This window comes from Taeniopygia guttata, chromosome 1A (genome assembly GCF_048771995.1).
Source record: "Taeniopygia guttata chromosome 1A, bTaeGut7.mat, whole genome shotgun sequence".
In the NCBI taxonomy this organism is placed as follows: Eukaryota; Metazoa; Chordata; class Aves; order Passeriformes; family Estrildidae; genus Taeniopygia; species Taeniopygia guttata.
In genome coordinates this window covers 1,239,191-1,256,632 of record NC_133025.1, presented here as the reverse complement: position 1 = coordinate 1,256,632, position 17,442 = coordinate 1,239,191, and the positions used below count along the sequence as shown (strand labels likewise).

Genomic DNA, 17,442 nt, shown 5'->3' with positions numbered 1-17,442 from the left:
AGGGTTGGGCGAGGTCATGAGCGGCCCCGCGGCGCGAGCGGAACGATGGTGCGCGAGCGGAACGTTCGTGCCGGTCCGCGTTTCCCAGGCCGGGACGGGTGGGGGGAGGGACCAAGATGGCGGCGCCCAGCGGCGGGGGAGCGGCGGCGGCGGCGGCGGCGGGCGGGAACCGAGGGCGGCCGCCCCCCGTCACCCCCCGGCAGATCCGAGACCTCATCGACGGCGGCATCGCCACCCAGGGGCCCGGGCCCGGCGGGTAAGGGGCAGCGGCGGTGGCGGGGGGACTCGCCGGCACCGGGCTGGCGGCGGGGGGAGGCCCGGCCGTGTGAGGGGAGGGGGCTCGTGAGGGAAGCGGGGACCCATGAGTGACTCGGGAACCCGTGAGGGACTTGGGGAGCCGTGAGGGAAGCGGGGAGTCGTGAGAGAACCGGGGAGCCGTGAGGGAACCGGAGAGCCGTGAGGGACTCAGGGAGCCGTGAGGGAACCGGGGACCCCTCGGTGTTGTTCGGGGTCCTGGCGGGGAGCTGGAGGGCACTGGGAGCACTGGGAGGGCACTGGGAGCACTGGGAGGGTACTGGGAGCACTGGGAGGGCACTGGGAGGGCACTGGGAGCACTGGGAGGGTACTGGGAGCACTGGGAGGGCACTGGGAGGGTACTGGGGGCACTGAGAGGGCACTGGGAGGGCACTGGGAGCACTGGGAGGGTACTGGGAGCACTGGGAGGGCACTGGGAGAGTACTGAGGATACTGAGAGGGCACTGGGAGGGAAGCCTTGTCCTAAAATACATTCTTTCCCTAAAATCCAACACTTCCTAAAATCCAGCCTTTTCCTAAAATCCAGCTTTTACCTAAATCAAACCTTCTCCTAAAATCCAACATTTCCCATAACCCAGCCTTTTCCTAAAATTCAACCTTTTCCTAAAATTCAACCTTTTCCTAAAATTCAGCCTTTTCCTAAATCCAACCTTTTCCTAAACCCCAACATTTCCCAAAACCCAGCCTTTCCCAAACCCCAGGCTTTCCCCAGGAATTTTCCCTGGCTTTTCCTTTCAGGAAGGACACGTCGGACTGCTCGGAGCGAGCCAATGGTCCTTCCCAAATGGAGGCTCTTTCCTTGGAATCTGCCAGCAGGGAAGCCTACTTCAGCAGAGTGGAAACTTTCACCATATCCTTTGGGATGCTGGGAATTCCCCCTTGGAATTCTGGGGGGAGATCCAGAGGGATCACTGGTGCAATTCCCAAAATTCCACCCTGTCCCTGAGAGCTGTCCCAACGCTCCTGGAGCTTTGGAGCTGTGAGCATTCCCTGGGGAAAGCTCAGTTCCTAAATCCTGTCTTTTCCTAAAATCCTGTCTTTTCCTAAAATCCAACCTTTCCCTAAAATCCAACCTTTCCCTAAAATCCAACCTTTCCCTATAATCCAACCTTTCCCTAAAATCCAGCCTTGCCTGAACCAAACCTTTTCCTAAAATCCTGTCTCTTCCTAAATCCAGCCTTTTCCTCAAATCCAGCCTTTTCCCTCAAATCCAGCCTTTTCCTAAAATCTAACCTTTCCCAAAATACAACCTTTCCCTAAAATCCAGCCTCTTTCTAAATGCAACCTCTTCCTCAAATCTCACCTTTTTCTGAAATCCAACCTCTTCCCAAAATCCAACATTTTCCCAAAATTCTGCCTATTCCTAAAATCCTGCCTCTCCCTCAAATCCAGCCTTTTCCTAAAATCCAAGCTTTTCCTAAATCCCACCTTTTCCTAAAATCCAGCCTTTTTCTAAATCAAACCTCTTCCTAAAATCCTGCCTTTTCCTAAATCCACCCTTTTCCTAAAATCCAGCCTCTTCCTAAAATCCAGCCTCTTCCTAAAATCCTGCCTCTTCCTAAATCCATCCCTTTCCTAAATCAAACCTCTTCCTCAAATTCTGCCTTTTCCTGAAATCCTACTTTTCCTCAAATCCAACCTTTTCCTAAACCCAGCCTTTTTCTAAAATCCTGCCTCTTCCATCCCTCTGCTTGTCCTCCTGAGCAAGATTCCCCCACCCCATAAAATCCTGGGAATTCTGGCATTGTCTCCATTCCCACCCCATAACATCCCTGGAATTCTGGCCGTTGTCTCCATTCCCACCCCATAAAATCCTGGGAATTCTGGAGGTTGTCTCCATTTCCCACCCCATAAAATCCTGGGAATTCTGGCTGTTGTCTCCTTTCCCCATCCCATAAAATCCTGGAAATTCTGGCTGTTTTCTCCATTCCCACCCCATTAAATCCTGGGAATTCTGGCTGTTGTCTCCATTCCCACCCCATAAAATCCTGGGAATTCTGGCCATTGTCTCCATTCCCACCCCATAAAATCCCGGGAATTCCGGCATTGTCTCCATTCCCACCCCATAAAATCCTGGGAATTCTGGCCGTTGTCTCCATTCCCACCCCATAAAATCCTGGGAATTCTGGCTGTTGTCTCCTTTCCCCACCCCATAAAATCCTGGGAATTCTGGCTGTTTCCTCCTTTCCCCACCCCACGAAATCCTGGGAATTCTGGCTGTTGTCTGCTTTCCCCATCCCATAAAATCCCAGGAATTCCGGCATTGTCTCCATTGCCACCCCATAAAATCCTGGGAATTCTTGCTGTTGTCTCCTTTCCCCACCCCATAAAATCCTGGGAATTCTGGCTGTTGTGTGCTCTCCCCACTGCATAAAATCCCAGGAATTCTGGCATTGTCTCCATTGCCACCCCACGAAATCCTGGGAATTCTGGCCGTTGTCTCCTTTCCCCACCCCATAAAATCATGAGATTTTCAGGAGTTGTGTGCTTTCCCCACCCCATAAAATCCCGGGAATTCTGGCTGTTGTCTCCATTCCCCACCCCATAAAATCCTGGGAATTCTGGCTGTTGTCTGCTTTCCCCACCCCATAAAATCCTGGGAATTCTGGCTGTTGTCTGCTTTCCCCACCCCATAAAATCCTGGGAATTCTGGCTGTTGTCTGCTTTCCCCACCCCATAAAATCCTGGGAATTCTGGCAGTTATCTCCTTTCCCCACCCCATAAAATCCTGGAAATTCTGGCTGTTTTCTCCATTCCCACCCCATAAAATCCCGGGAATTCTGGAGGTTGTCTCCTTTCTCATCCCATAAAATCTCCGGGAATTCTGGCCGTTGTCTCCTTTCCCTGCCCCATAAAATCACAAGATTTCCAGGTGTTGTGTGCTTTCCCCACCCCATAACATCCCAGGAATTCCGGAATTGTCTCCATTCCCCACCCCATAAACTCCCAGGAATTCTGGCTATTGTCTGCTTCCCCCACCCCATAAAATCACGAGATTTCCAGGTGTTGTGTGCTTTCCCCACCCCATAAAATCCTGGGAATTCTGGCCGTTGTCTCCATTCCCACTCCATAAAATCCCGGGAATTCTGGCCATTGTCTCCATTCCCACCCCATAAAATCCTGGGAATTCTGGCCGTTGTCTCCATTCCCACCCCACGAAATCCCGGGAATTCTGGCTGTTGTCTGCTTTCCCCACCCCATAAAATCACGAGATTTCCAGGTGTTGTGTGCTTTCCCCACCCCATAAAATCCTGGGAATTCTGGCTGTTGTCTCCTTTCCCCACCCCAAAAAATCACGAGATTTCCAGGTGTTGTGTGCTTTCCCCACCCCATAAAATCCTGGGAATTCTGGCTGTTTCCTCCATTCCCACCCCATAACATCCTGGGAATTCTGGCTGTTGTCTGCTCTCCCCACTGCGTAAAATCCCGGGAATTCTGGCCATTGTCTCCATTCCCACCCTATAAAATCTCTGGGAATTCTGGCCATTGTCTCCATTCTCACCCCATAAAATCCTGGGAATTCTGGAGGTTGTCTCCATTTCCTACCCCATAAAATCCCGGGAATTCTGGCCGTTGTCTGCTGTCCCCACCCCATAAAATCTTGGGAATTCTGGCTGTTTTCTCCATTCCCCACCCCACAAAATCCCGGGAATTCTGGCGTTGTCTCCTTGACGGGCGCACCCGCTGCGGTGGGCGGGGAAGCCGCACGCGCTGTCGCCGCTGGTGTGCGCCCGCTTCGGCTGGGTCAGCGTGGAGTGTGACATGCTCCGGTGCTCCAGCTGCCAGGCCTACCTGTGCATGAGCCTGCAGCTCGCCTTCGACCTCAGCAACTGTGAGCAGCGTGTTTGGGATCCAGGGATTTTGGGGATTTTGGGGATTTTTGGGATTTTTGGGATTTCGGGATGTAGCGGTTTCCAGGGGCGTCTGGGAAAGCAGCTCAAGGCAAATGTGGTGTTTAGCTGGGGGTGGGATAATCAGTCTTGTTTTGTGTCAGGGAATTCCAGCGGGGAGAGGTCGTGGGATCGTCGGGAGTTTGGGTTGGGAGGGGTCTTAAAGCTCCTCCTGTTCTGTCCTGGTGTCCAGGGAATGGTGGTTCCAGGGAGTGGTGGTTTGAGGGAATGGTGGTCTCAGGAATGATGATTCCAAGGAATTATGGCTTCAGGGAATGCTGGTTCCAAAAATGGTGGTCTCAAGGAATGGTGGTCCCAGGGAATGGTGGTTTCAGGGAATGATGGTTCCAAGGAATGATGATCCTAAGGAATTATGATCTCAGGGAATGATGGTTCCAAGGAATTATGTTTTCAGGGAATGATGGTCCCAAGGAATGATGATTCCAAGGAATGATGGTCCCAAGGAATTATGGTTCCAAGGAATTACATTTTCAGGGAATGCTGGTTCCAAGGAGCAGTGGTCTCAAGGAATAATGGTTCCAAGGAATGGTGGTCCCAGGGAATGCTGGTCTCAGGGAATGATGGTTCCAAGGAATGATGATCCTAAGGAATGATGATCTCAGGGAATGATGGTTCCGAGGAATTACAGTTTCAGGGAATGATGGTTCCAAGGAATTATGTTTTCAGGGAATGATGGTGCCAGGGAATGATGATTCCAAGGAATTAGCATTTCAGGGAATGATGGTTCCAAGAAGTGGTGGTCTCAAGGAATAATGGTTCCAAGGAATGGTGGTCCCAGGAAATGGTGGTTTCAGGGAATGATGATTCCAAGGAATGATGATCCTAAGGAATGATAATCTCAGGGAATGATGGTTCCGAGGAATTACAGTTTCAGGGAATGATGGTGCCAGGGAATTATGTTTTCAGGGAATGATGGTCCCAAGGAATGATGGTTCCAAGGAATTACATTTTCAGGGAATGATGGTTCCAAGGAGTGGTGGTCTCAGGGAATGCTGGTTTGAAGGAATGGTGGTCTCAGGGAATGATGATTCCAAGGAATTACCATTTCAGGGAATGCTGGTTCCAAGAAATGGTGGTCTCAAGGAATAATGGTCCCCAGGAATGGTGGTCCCAGGGAATGATGATTCCAAGGAATGATGGTCCTAAGGAATATGATCTCAGGGAATGATGGTTCTGAGGAATTATAGTTTCAGGGAATGATGGTCCCAAGGAATGATGATTCCAAGGAATTATGGTTCCAAGGAATTACATTTTCAGGGAATGATGGTCCCAAGGAATGATGGTCCTAAGGAATGATGGTTCCAAGGAATGATGGTCCCAAGGAATTACATTTTCAGGGAAGGATGGTGCCAAAAATGATGGTTCCAGGGAATGATGATCCCAGGGAGTGCTGGTCCCAGGGAATGATGGAATTCTGACTGTAAAAAATGTCTTTTTTCCATTGGGATGAACCTTCCCAGCACACTCTGTCCCCACTGCTCTTTAGTCCTCCCCATGGAAAGGAGACCCTCCATCCTCTTTGCACCCATCCTTTAAGGACTGGGAAACCCCAGAGAAGTTCCAAATTTCAAATCAGACCAAAGGGAATTATCCAAAAACATCTGAAACACTTCCAGGCTTGGGGCACTGAGCACCTCTTGGAATATTCCAGAGTTGGATCATCTTGGTAGAGAAATAGTTCCTAATGTTGAGCCTGAGCCTCCCCTGGTGCAGATTTGAGCTGTTCCCATGCTGGAATTCCATGCCAGTCTTGCCACAGGATTTCTCCAACCTCGTTGCCCTCTGGATGCATTTAAGGATATGAAAATCCTTTTAAAAATTCTCTTTCCCAATTCCTGGATCTGCTTTCCTGATCCTCCACTGAATTTTTCCAGCGTGGAAAAATTGCTCGGTGGTTGCTGCTCACCAAGGCCCTTCAGGGAGAAATTACATTGTGAGATTTAATTAATAAACTCCTTATTATCCCACAAGGAAGTGTCATCCCCACTTCTCAGTTTTCTGGCTTCAATTGCCCTGGAAGTGGACAGGGAGGACATTCCTGCTGCCTGCCAGGTGGGAATACTGAGCCTTCCCTTTTGGGTCACTCAATATCAACATTCCTTATTTATTCACATTATCTCTGTTAAATAAACCTTGGCCTAATTATTCCACTGGAAATCATGGGGTTAGAAATGGGTTAGAAAAATCTAAAATAGTCAAAGACTGGGAAGAAGGCATCAAAAACAAATTGAAAAATAAATTATTTGATTCTGAAAGCATAAGTGAAATTAAATGTCAGATCTTTTTGTTGTTTTTTGGGAAGTTTGATTTCCAGACATGGCTGGGATTTGGCTCCTACAGCTGGGGTGGAGGGATCAGCACAGCCAGGGATTGGCAGCATCCCAGGAGGAAAAACTGGCAGGATCCAGCAGGTTTTGTGCCCGTGGTTGGCTTGGGCTGTTTTTCCAGAGGCTCCCCTGTGCCTGGGAATGGGAGGGATTTTGGCTGTGGGCAGGTGGAACTGCTGAGGTGACATTTGCTGTTTGAGGGAGCCTGGCATTCCTCTTGGTGGGAAAAGGGGGGAATTCTGATGTTGGAATCCTGGAAATGTGCTGAAAGGCACGGGAAGTTTGAAATTCTCAGCATCCAGGATTCCAACAGTCTGAGGTGGAGCTTCAGGCAGCATCCTGGGAAATCCTGGGAAAGCATCCCAGGGAAACTCTGCCACCCTGGTGGCTTCCTCTCCTGGCCACCCCCTGAGGAGGTGGCTGTGCAGGGAAGTTTTTATCCCTGAGTTTTTCCCTGCAGACAAGGAGCGCTGTGAGGAGCTCAGGAAGGCCCTGAGCACTGCCCACGAGAAGTTCTGCTTCTGGCCAGACAGCCCCTGCCCAGGTGGGTGCCTCAGATTCCTGCACAATCCAGCATTATTTTCATTTTTACCCCCCTTTCCATTGTTATTCCTGTCATCACACTCTCCTTCTCCCTGTGGGAATGGTGGAATACAGCAGGAAAGCCACATCCCTGAGCAGCCTCAGCAAGTCAAAACCCTGGGGCTGTATCCAGCTTTTCCTGACCTTTGGGTGCCTCTGGAGCAGTTAAAATGGTTTTGGGGTGTACCTGGGAGGGGACAGGGGAGCTTGGGTGTCATGGAATGCTCAGAGAGGGATAGATCCAGTCTTGGGAGCTGTGCTGCTTGGGAATGCTGTGAAGGGAAGAGGCTGTGCTGAGCTTTTCCTTTAAAAGCCAGAAAAACAATCATGGAATTGTTGAGGTTGGAAGGGACCTCAGAGCCCCTCCAGTGCCACCCCAGCCATGGCAGGGACACCTCCCACTGTCCCAGGCTGCTCCAGCCCCAATGTCCAACATTTCCTTGGACATTCCAGGGATCCAGGGGCAGCCCCAGCTGCTCTGGCAATTCCAGCCCAGCCAGGAATTCCCAATTCCCAATGTCCCACCTAAACTCCTCCTCCTTCAGCTTAAGGTCATTCCCTCTTATCCTGTCACTGCATTTCCGTGGGGCCTGTGGCTGGGCTGGTGCCCTCCCTTTCCCTGTGGGATTAGGAGGGGTTGGGAATGCTGAGCACAGCTTTTGCTCTCCCCAGATCGCTTTGCCAAGCTGCTGGTGGACGAGCCCAGGGTCCTTCTCCAGGATTTCCTGGATCGCTTCCAGAGCCTGTGTCAGCTGGAGCTGCAGCTGCCCTCCCTCAAACCAGAAGACCTGAAAAACATGGTGAGTTCCCTCCTGCTCCCAAAATCTGCAGCATTCCAGGCTCCAGGGACGAGCCTGGGCCCACCCAAAATCAGGAATTTCAGCCTGTGTGTGTGTGAGGGATCTGCTCCCACCTTGGTTTTCTTCCTTTGACATTCCCCATGTGGTGGTTCCACCATGGGAATGTGTCAAGAGGAGTTTGGGGTGGCTCATCAGCTGGGAAATGTTTCTGGTTCCCACTCTGGACTTTTCCCAGTGTCCTGGCAGCTCCATGAGAAGGGGCAGCTCATGGATCCCTCCTTTAGCTGGGATGTCTGGAGACACGAATTTGGGATGCCACCTTGAACCTGAGGTGTGGGCAGAGACCTTGGGAAGGTGAAGGAGCCTGATGAGGCTCTGCAAGCAGGAAAAGCCAGGAAGAAGTGTGGAGTTGTCACCCTGCAGGAACCTGTCCTGGCCCTGCTCTGCTGCAGCCAAGTCTGGCTGGTTGGACACTCCTTTGCCAGGGAGCAGATGGCTCTGGGCAGGCAGGAGCTGTGTGGGATCCAGGGAATCTTCATCCATTCAGCACAGCCACAGGGGTGTTTTGGGGCTGGCTGAGCTCGGGAAGCACCGGAGACTCCCAAAGCCAGGGCAGGAATGGGAGCTGCTCCACTGCTCGGGGGAGCAGATGGTGCCTGGGCAGATTTCATGGAATGGGGAGCCAGAGGCAAGGAGGATTGCTCTGAGTGGCTTTTCCCTGTTAACCAGAGCTGGGGGTGATGCACAATGCAATTCCAGGGGGTGGAAAAAGGGATTTTTTTCTCCATGTGGGAAAAGATTTGGGAGTAAAACCATTGCATTTGATCCCTGTGCTCTGCAGTCCCTGACAGAGGAAAGGATCACTCGGCTCCTCCAGCTCATCGGGGAGGAGCTGGAGCACAAAGGAACAGAGGGAGAGAAGCCTCCTGGGAAGTTTTCCACGGAAATCCTGCAGGTGCACGTTCCTGCCTGTATCCTGGCGCTGTGTGGCTGGACCTGCAGGTGGGCAGGGCTGCAGGGATGGGCCTGGAATGTCCCTCACGCTCTGGGCTTGCCATGAAAGCTCTTGGAGGCTGGAGGGATGTGGAATGTTCCTCCCGTGGAATGTTCAGTGTCTCTTTTTTTTCCACTATTTTCCCTCTTTTTCACTATGCTTTTGCCTACCTGATTTTATTTTCCCATTTTCCCCCTTTTTCACTACTCCCCTGTTTCCTTTGTTGTCACTATTTTCCAGTTTTCCCTCCTTTTACCTAGGATCCTGCTTCCTTTGTGTCACTATCTTCCTATTTTCCCTCTTTTTCACTAGGATCCTGCTTCCTTTTTTAAACTATTTTCACACTTTTCCACTACATTCCTGCTTCCCTTATTTTACCACTTTTCCCCCCTCTTTTTCCCCTCTCTGTTCCTGCTTCCTGGCAAGGCTAAATTCAACTGAGCCAGTTTTAATCAACATCATAGACAGGATTTAAGGGACTTATTTCCCTGACTTTTCCAAGCCCAGGCTTATCCCTGACCACCTCTCCTGACTTTCCCCAGCCCTGGAAGTGTCCAAGGCTGGGTTGGACAGGGCTTGGAGCAGCCTGGGATAGTGGGAAGTGTCCCTGCCCAGGAGGGCTTGGAATGAGATGATCTTTAAGATCCATTTCAACCCATCCTGTGATCCCATGAGAAACCCATGAGGACCCCATGAGGATCCAATGGGGATTCCATGAGAATCCCGTTAAGATCCCATGAGGATCCCATGGGGATCCCATGAGGATCCCATGAAGACCCTGTGAGGTTCCCATGAGGCTCCCATGAGGTTCCCATGGGGATCCCATGGTGATTCCATGAGCATCCCATGAGGATCCTGTGAGGTCCCATGGGGAGTCCGTGTGGATCCCATGAGGATCCCATGAGGATCTCATGAGGATTCCATGGGGATTCCATGAAGATCCTGTGAGGATCCTATGAGGATTTCATGAGGATCCCATGGAGATTCCATGGGAATCCTATGATGATCCCATGAAGATCCTGTGAGGATCCTATGAGGATCCCATGGGGATTACATGTGGATCCCATGAAGATCTCATGAGGATCCCATGATGATCCCATGAGAATCCCATGAAGATACCATGGGGATTCCATGTGGATCCAGTGAGGATCCCATGAAGGTCCCAAGAAGATCCCATGAATATCCTGTGAGGTTCCCATGGGGATTCCATGGGGATCTCATAAGGATCCCATGGGGATCCTATGACAATTCAATGAGCATCCCATGAGGATCTCATGAGGATCCCATGGGAATTCCACGTGGATCCCATGAGAATCCCATGAAGATCCCATGAGCATCCTGTGAGGATCCCATGAGGATTTCATGAGGATCCCATGGGGATTACATGTGGATGCAGTGAGGATCCCATGACAATCCCATGAATATATGAGGATCCCGTGAGGATCCCATGAAGATCCCACGTGGATCTCACAAAGATCCCATGTGGATCCCCTGAGGATCCCATGACGTGCCTCTGTCCCTGCAGCGCTGCCTCGGGCTCCGTCAACCTCTCGGTGATCACCTGCTCCCGCTGCATGAGGAAGGTGGGGCTGTGGGGCTTCCACCAGCTGGACTCTGCTGCAGCTCCAGAGCCGGATTCCTGCGGCTCCAGCAGCAGCGCCCCGGCCGCGCCCGAGCGCTTCCCGCCCGTCCCCACGTCCCCACGCCGCATGCTGACCCGGAGCCAGGATCCAGGAGCCGAGCAGGTACGTCCTGCCACACTGGGCCAGCTCCAGGTGCTCCAAGTGCCTCATCCACACCCTATGGACGCATCTGTGGGGTGGGAAGGGCTCCTGTGGGGTGGCTGAGGAGGGTTGGAGCAGAGGAGCTCTGTTAATCCCTTTTTTCCCCCCAGCAGCACGAGAAGAGCCCGTCCCCAGCTGTGTCCCGGCCGCGGGGTTGGGATTCCCCCAGCTCCATGGACAGGGGTGAGCTGGATGCCATCAGCCCCGCTCTGAGGAACCGCCCCGTGACCCGGAGCATGGGACAGGGGGACACCATGGAAGTGCCATCCAGCCCTGTCCGCAGGGCCAAGCGGGCGCGGCTCTGCTCCTCCAGCAGCTCGGTGAGCCTTCCGGGCAGGGTGGGATCCAGGGGTTTGGTGTTGTCCCTGTAGCCACTCCCAGTGGCAGACTCTAAACCATCCCATTGTTGTGTCCCTTCTCTGTCACCTCCTCGCTTCCCAGGACACTTCCTTGAGGAGCTTCTTTCACCCCAGCTCTCAGCACCGTGATTGGTGTCCCTGGGTCAGCACTGGGGAGGGAGAGGAGTCCCTGGAGGATGCTGCATCCCAGACAGAGAAGGAGCCAGGAAAGGCTGTGCCAGGCTGGGAAGTGGTGCTGAAGAGGCTCCTTGGCATCCAAAAATGTGACACAGCGCCCGAAACGGAGCCAGTGGTGAGCCTGGGGCATCCCAACTTGTGTAGGCAGCAAGAATTTGGGATGGGTGGGCTTTGTTTGGGATCAGTCCCAGCCAGGTGACAAAGGACCAAGCTGCAGAGCTGCTGGCATTCCCACAGCCAGGCTCCATCCAAGGCTGGGCTGTGCTGGAGCTGCTGGAGGGCTGCTATAAATAACAGTGCTGCTCAAGATCCGGTTTCATTCCGTGTGCCCAGAGCTCCTCTCTGCAGCCATCCCAGTTCCTGGCTCCAGGCTCTTGGGTTGCCAGGTTTGCCGAGGCCACAGCTCCCACCCCATGTGGCTCTGGAGCAGCTGCTGCCTCCCTGGATCTCATTATCCACTTGGATTCCTCCTGCCAGCTCCTTCCTGCTTCGTTTGCAGCTCAGGGGAGCGGTGGAGCATTCCCCCTTCAGGATTTGTCCTGGGGATTTCGAGTGGTTTGTGTCCCCAAAAGGTCCCTTCTAGTGGAAGGTGTCCCTGCCCACAGCAGGGGGTTGGAACTGGGTGGTCTTTAAGGTCCCTTCCAACCCAAACCATTCCATGATTCTGTGATTCTGCCATGTGCCAGGAAAGCTCCAGATGGTCCAGTGGGACCACTCACAAGTCAGAGGCACCAGACCCAACTGGAGCAGGGAGTGGTTGGAGCCTCTTCCTGGTTTTTGGAGTCCCTTTCGGCTTTTTGGGCTCATTTCCTGCTTTTTGGAGCCCTTTCCTGCTTTTTGGGATCCTTACCTGCTTTTTGGGATCCTTACCTGCTTTTTGGAGCCTCTTCTTGCTTTTTGGACCCCCTTTCTGCTTTTTGGAGCCCCTTCCTGCTTTTTGGGGTCCCTTCCTGCTTTTTGGGCTGCTTTCCTGCTTTTTGGAGCCCTTTCCTGCTTTTTGGGATCCTTTCCTGCCTTTTGGGCTCATTTCCTGCTTTTTGGAGCCCTTTCCTGCTTTTTGGGATCCTTACCTGCTTTTTGGAGCCCCTTCTTGCTTTTTGGGATCCTTTCCTGCCTTTTGGGCTCATTTCCTGCTTTTTGGAGCCCCTTCCTGCTTTTTGGAGCCCTTTCCTGCTGTTTGGACCGCTTTCCTGCTTTTTGGAGTCCCTTTCTGCTTTTTGGGATCCTTACCTGCTTTTTGGAGCCCCTTCCTGCTTTTTGGAGCCCTTTTCTGCTTTTTGGGCTCCTTTCCTGCTTTTTGGAGCCCCTTCCTGCTTTTTGGGATCCTTACCTGCTTTTTGGAGCCCCCTCTTGCTTTTTGGAGCCCTTTCCTGCTTTTTGGGGTCCCTAGCTACTTTTTGGAGCCCCTTCTTGCTTTTTGGAGCCCCTTCCTGCTTTTTGGGCTCCTTTCCTGCTTTCTGGAGTCTCTTCCTGCTGTTTGGAGACCCTTCTTGCTTTTTGGGCTCCTTTCCTGCTTTTTGGAGCCCTTTCCTGCTGTTTGGACCCCCTTCTTGCTTTTTGGGGTCCTTTCCTGCCTTTTGGGCTCATTTCCTGCTTTTTGGGCTCCTTTCCTGCTTTTTGGAGTCCCTTCCTGCTTTTTGGAGCCCCTTCCTGCTTTTTTGGGGTCCCTTCCTGCTGTTTGGAGCCCCTTCTTGCTTTTTGGGATTCCTTCCTGCTTTTGGGGCTCCTTTCCCTGCCTTGTGGAGCCCCTTCCTGCCTTTTGGGATCCTTTCCTGCTTTTTGGGATCCTTTCCTGCCTTTTGGGCTCATTTCCTTTTTGGGGTCCCTTCCTGCTTTTTGCTTGTGTCCTTGTTCTCCCCTCCAGCTGTCAAATTGGGATCATGAAAACAAGGAACAAACTGCTGTCCTGGTAGCCAGCTGGGATATTTTAATTTGGTTTTTTTTTGCTGCAGTTTCTCTCTGTTCCCTTTGCCAGCGGCAGGCCCTGCTCCAGCGCCTTGACCTGCAGCCATTGCTTTGTCCCCATCTTTTCCAGAGTCTCTCGGAGAAATCCTGCAAGGTGTTCCGCATTTTCCGCCAGTGGGAGAGCATGAACTCCTCCTGAGCCGCCTCTGGGAAGCAGCACGGGGGGAGATCCAAACTCTGCGTGGTTCCTGCGGCAGCTCCGTGCCCCGGGAAGGGCCCCGAGGAAGTTTTTTGGATCCCCCTGCCCCGACTGCCTTCACAAACTGCTGCTGTGTCCCTCCCTCCGAGGGCAGGACAGCCCTGCCCGGAGCTGGCACGTGCTGGAGGTGACAAGGGGACGCTGTCACCTCCCTGGTGATGCCAGGTGGGAATAAACATTTCATTTTTGTTGTTTTTTCTTTTTCCTTCCTGCTGGCGTGGTGTTTCTCCCCAGGGTAGGAGGAGCTCTGGGCCTCCTGTATCCCTCAGGATTCTTGTCCTTATGGGATCAACCTCCCGCTGCCTTCCCTGTTTCCCATTCCACATTTTGTTGTCTCCTTTGCCTGTTGTGGGCGTTTTTCCATTGCCTCAATCCCTGTCCCTCTGCTGAGGGCCAGTTTGGGGTGATGAATCCCTCTGGTTGGAAGGTGGGATTCCCAAAACCTGGGAAGAGGTGAGTTTCCATGCCTTGGGCTGCTGGGAAGGAAATGGTGTCATCCCCATCCTTGAGGATGATATTGGGGAAAGGGCTTTGGGGAGGGCTGGGATTCCACACACAACCTGGCACAGTTGTGTCTCCTCCCTCCAGGTCTGTGGATGTGGGTGGAGGCACAGGGATATGTCATTCCTCTTTTTTTTTAATTATTTTTTTTATTTTGGAAAGGATCCTGCCTCCATTTCCCCAGCCCCATCTCTGAGGTTTCATCTGTCTCGTGCCCTTGGATGGATTTTGGGATTCTGGCTGCCCTGTGTCTGGAAATGCAGTGGCTGCCTTGCTCAGGGCTGATCCTAGCTCTCCCTGAACCCCAAAATTTGGGGGTGCGCCTGCCCACTTGGGGGCTTCTCCTGGGATCCTGCCCTTAGGGCAGGAATCCCACGGGAAGCAGCAGGGCCTGAATTTGGGTGGGTTCCCTTTCTTTCCCTAATTACAGGGCCCTAACGAGGGGCTGCTGCACCCCATGGCCCTGCTGGGCTGGGAATTGGGGTGGGAATGGGGATACCCCCAATCCAGAGGGATGAGGATGGGATGGGAAGAGCCCCTTTTCCAGCTGCCTGCACCTACAGATCCCCCATGAGCCCCACATGCTTTCCCCATTCCTTACATCTCCCTGGAACTCTGGTTCCCCCCTTTCCAATGATTTCCAGCAGGTTCCTATGGCTCCCTCTATTCCCTACATTCCCTATCCATGGATTCTCCTGCCTCCCCCCCATCTCTGATCAGGGAAGCACCCCACAAATCATGGGAGGATGCTATTCCCACCCCAGGGTGGGAAAACCCAGCCACAACCCCTCCATCCCAATTTCCACACTGAGGAGTGCTCAGAGGATCCCCAAAATTCCCTCTGCACCCACATTCCAAGGTCTGGGTGCTGTGGCATTGAGGTATTCCAAAAAAGGAACAGGTTGTAGTCCCTGATATCCTGGAATAATCCCTGGTGTTTCACAGATGGAATAGAAGCATTCTAAGAAATTATGGTAAAATCCTTCTTATCCCTGTCCAGTTGTCCCAGTTGCTTGGAACCAGTCAGGGATTGTTGTGGCCTGGGAAATGCAGGATCCTCTATCCCAAGTTTTCCAGCTGCTCTGCTCAAAGAGAACCCTGTTCCCCTGCCAAATCCCCGCCTGAATTGTGGGGTGTGGATTTGAGTCCCCGCAGGAGGTGTCACCTCCTGCCCCTGCCAAACTCCGGGCATGCTGGGGCTTTTTGGGATTTGGGATTCTTCGTCCATGTCTCCTCCCCACGGGGGGAGGAAGCACCGGGGCAGATTTATGGGATGATGCCGGGGTCAGGAATGTGGGGTGTGGATCCCATCGGTTTGGGAGACACCCATTAGTGGTGTCATCATCCGGGTGGGTAAACTGAGGCACCGGGAAATGCTTTGTCGGTGTCACAGCGGAAATCCGGGATGGTGACTCCTGCTGTGGGGCCACATTCCCGCTTGGATCGAACCGGATTGCCATGGGCAAACTCCACGTTCTGTGGGGCGGTTCCCTGACCCTGGTGGGGACAGGAAATGGGAATAAGGGGGTGTCAGAATCTGTGGGGAACAAAGGAGATACTGGGAATAGGGGGAGCCGTGGGGAATTGTGGAAAAAACAGTGGAAATGGGGAAATGCAAGGCCCTGACATAAGTGCACCCCATAGTTTATGAGGTGGTTCCCTGGCTGTGGTGGGAACAGGCAAAATGAAAATGGGGGAATAAGGAGTGTCAGAATCCATGGGGAACAAATGAGATACTGGGAATAGGGGGAGCTGTGGGGAATTGGGGAAAAAACAGTGGAAATGGGGAAATGCAAGGCCCTGACATAGGTGCACCCCATAGTTTATGAGGTGGTTCCCTGGCTGGGGTGGGAACGGGCAAAATGAAAATGGGGGAATAAGGAGTGTCAGAATCCATGGGGAACGGGGAGACACAGGGAATACGGGAGGAATTGCGGGAAACGTTAGAAGGGGAAAAACTGGAGCTTGCGGCCCCAGCGGAGCCTCGAACCCTCAGCCCGGCCACCATTTCCCCCCCTCAGAACTACAACTCCCGGCGTGCCTCGGGGCCGGCGGAGCGTTGAGGGCGCGGCCAATGGGAGCGCCGCGGGGCTGTGACGTCACCGCGGGTGACGTCAGGGGTCCAGAGAGAGGCTGGGGCAGAGGCGGCCGGAGCGGCTGAGGGAGCGCGAGCGGCTCGGGGGGGGGGGGGCCCTGTCGGCGACATCGGCGGCGACAGCGGCGGCGACAGCGACAGCGGCGGGTCCCAGCACCTCGCTGCCCGGAGCTTCCCCGCTCCCCTCGGCGCCGGGCGGCCCCGGCCCGCGGCGGCGGCGCTGACAGCCCGCCCGGAGCCCCGGGGGCGGCCGCGGCCACCATGTCGTCCCCCAGCCCGGGCAAGAGGCGGATGGACACCGACGTGGTCAAGCTGTATCCTTGCCGTGCCTCCCCACTCCCGGCCCACGGGGGAGGAGGGTTTTCCCCCCTCCCCACACCCACGGGCCTGCAGAGCGGTGGGAGGGCGGGGGGCACCGCGGGGGTCGCCCCCCAAACCCCCCCCAGGCGCACCCCGCGGCCTCTCCCCGGAGCTGGGGGTCGGATCTGCCCTTCCCTCCTCACCAGGGGAGGCCTAACCCCCCCTTCTGCCGTATTTTGGGGGGTTTTCCCCCTCTGTGGCTTGACAGGCGGCCCTCGGTGATGCCCCCCCAATCCGGGTGCCCCGCACCCCCCCTTGTCTGCCCTGGGGAGGGTGAAGAAGGGAAGAGCAGTTCCAGCAGCCACAGCCCAAAGAAAGGCTTTTGTGGGGTTTATTATTATTATTTATTCCACCATTTCACCCCGCTGTTCATGAAGCTTCTGGTGCCGGCTTAGGGATTTAATTTTTTGGGGAGGATGGGGCAGGGGGTCCCTCGGGGTCTGGCTCAGCAGACCCAGGGGTGGGTGAAGGGCATCAGGGCCCGAGCCCGTCTCCCAAGAGGTTTATGTAACCCTCTAGGTTTGGTTAAGCTTTATTACTTCTTATTTTTCCCCTTCTTCCTACATAGATCTGTTTATATTTTTTCTCCTTGTTTTTATTCCTGGCCTTTTACGGGGCAGTGAATCCCTTTTTTTCTCTCTGTCTGGAGAGTGGGTGGCGTTGAAAAATACCATTGGGAATTCGGTTCTAGGATTGTTTTATTAATAGTTTTTGTTTACAAGGTGGCGGTGTGAGCGTGGAAAGGGTGGCAATGGCAAGAGTGGATGAAATGTTTCTCGGATCTGTCTCCTGAACGTGCCCGACCTCCCTCAGCAGGACTCGGGGCTGGTGGCTCTGCCGTGCTGCTTCGAGGGGTCGAGAAACGGGTCTGATTTAGTTCCCAGGGAGAGATAAACAAACTTATCTGGATTTGGTGGTGTTTTTTTGGAGGGGGGGGGGGGAGAGGGAGGAGCAGCAGCAGCGCTCCTGTTTGTGGCTTATCGAAGGAAACTTGTCTGACGTTCGCGCAGCGCCTTTCTCCCCACAAAGCTGCTCTCGGTGTATTTTTCGCCCTGTTTTTAAGCAAATAGGAA

At 53.5% G+C, this 17,442-nt stretch overlaps 2 protein-coding genes across 2 annotated transcripts in view; both read left to right on the top strand.

Moving 5' to 3' along the window:
- The first annotated feature begins 53 nt into the window (after positions 1-53).
- Positions 54-13,607, top strand: ZC3HC1 (zinc finger C3HC-type containing 1). The gene is made up of 10 exons (XM_041720811.2): positions 54-256; positions 1,054-1,165; positions 3,997-4,147; positions 7,014-7,097; positions 7,808-7,935; positions 8,777-8,937; positions 10,455-10,674; positions 10,827-11,033; positions 11,155-11,364; positions 13,285-13,607. Exons 1-10 carry the CDS (start codon positions 117-119, stop codon positions 13,351-13,353), a joined length of 1,482 nt encoding a protein of 493 aa, XP_041576745.2. The 5' UTR covers positions 54-116; the 3' UTR covers positions 13,354-13,607.
- A 2,473-nt stretch (positions 13,608-16,080) lies between these two features.
- Positions 16,081-17,442, top strand: part of UBE2H (ubiquitin conjugating enzyme E2 H) — a 43,739-nt gene continuing 42,377 nt past the window's right edge. The window contains exon 1 of the mRNA XM_072918265.1: positions 16,081-16,323. Within this exon, the coding sequence (XP_072774366.1) occupies positions 16,271-16,323 (53 nt within the window). The 5' untranslated portion in view covers positions 16,081-16,270. The remainder of the gene's footprint in view (positions 16,324-17,442) is intronic.

Excerpts from the sequence above, each read along its gene's own strand:
- ZC3HC1 (XM_041720811.2), top strand. The coding sequence starts at position 117 with ATGGCGGCGCCCAGCGGCGGGGGAGCGGCGGCGGCGGCGGCGGCGGGC. Across the intron at positions 7,936-8,776 it reads CAGAAGACCTGAAAAACATG|TCCCTGACAGAGGAAAGGAT; the intron begins GTGAGTTCCCTC and ends TGTGCTCTGCAG. Across the intron at positions 8,938-10,454 it reads CTGTGTGGCTGGACCTGCAG|CGCTGCCTCGGGCTCCGTCA; the intron begins GTGGGCAGGGCT and ends CTGTCCCTGCAG.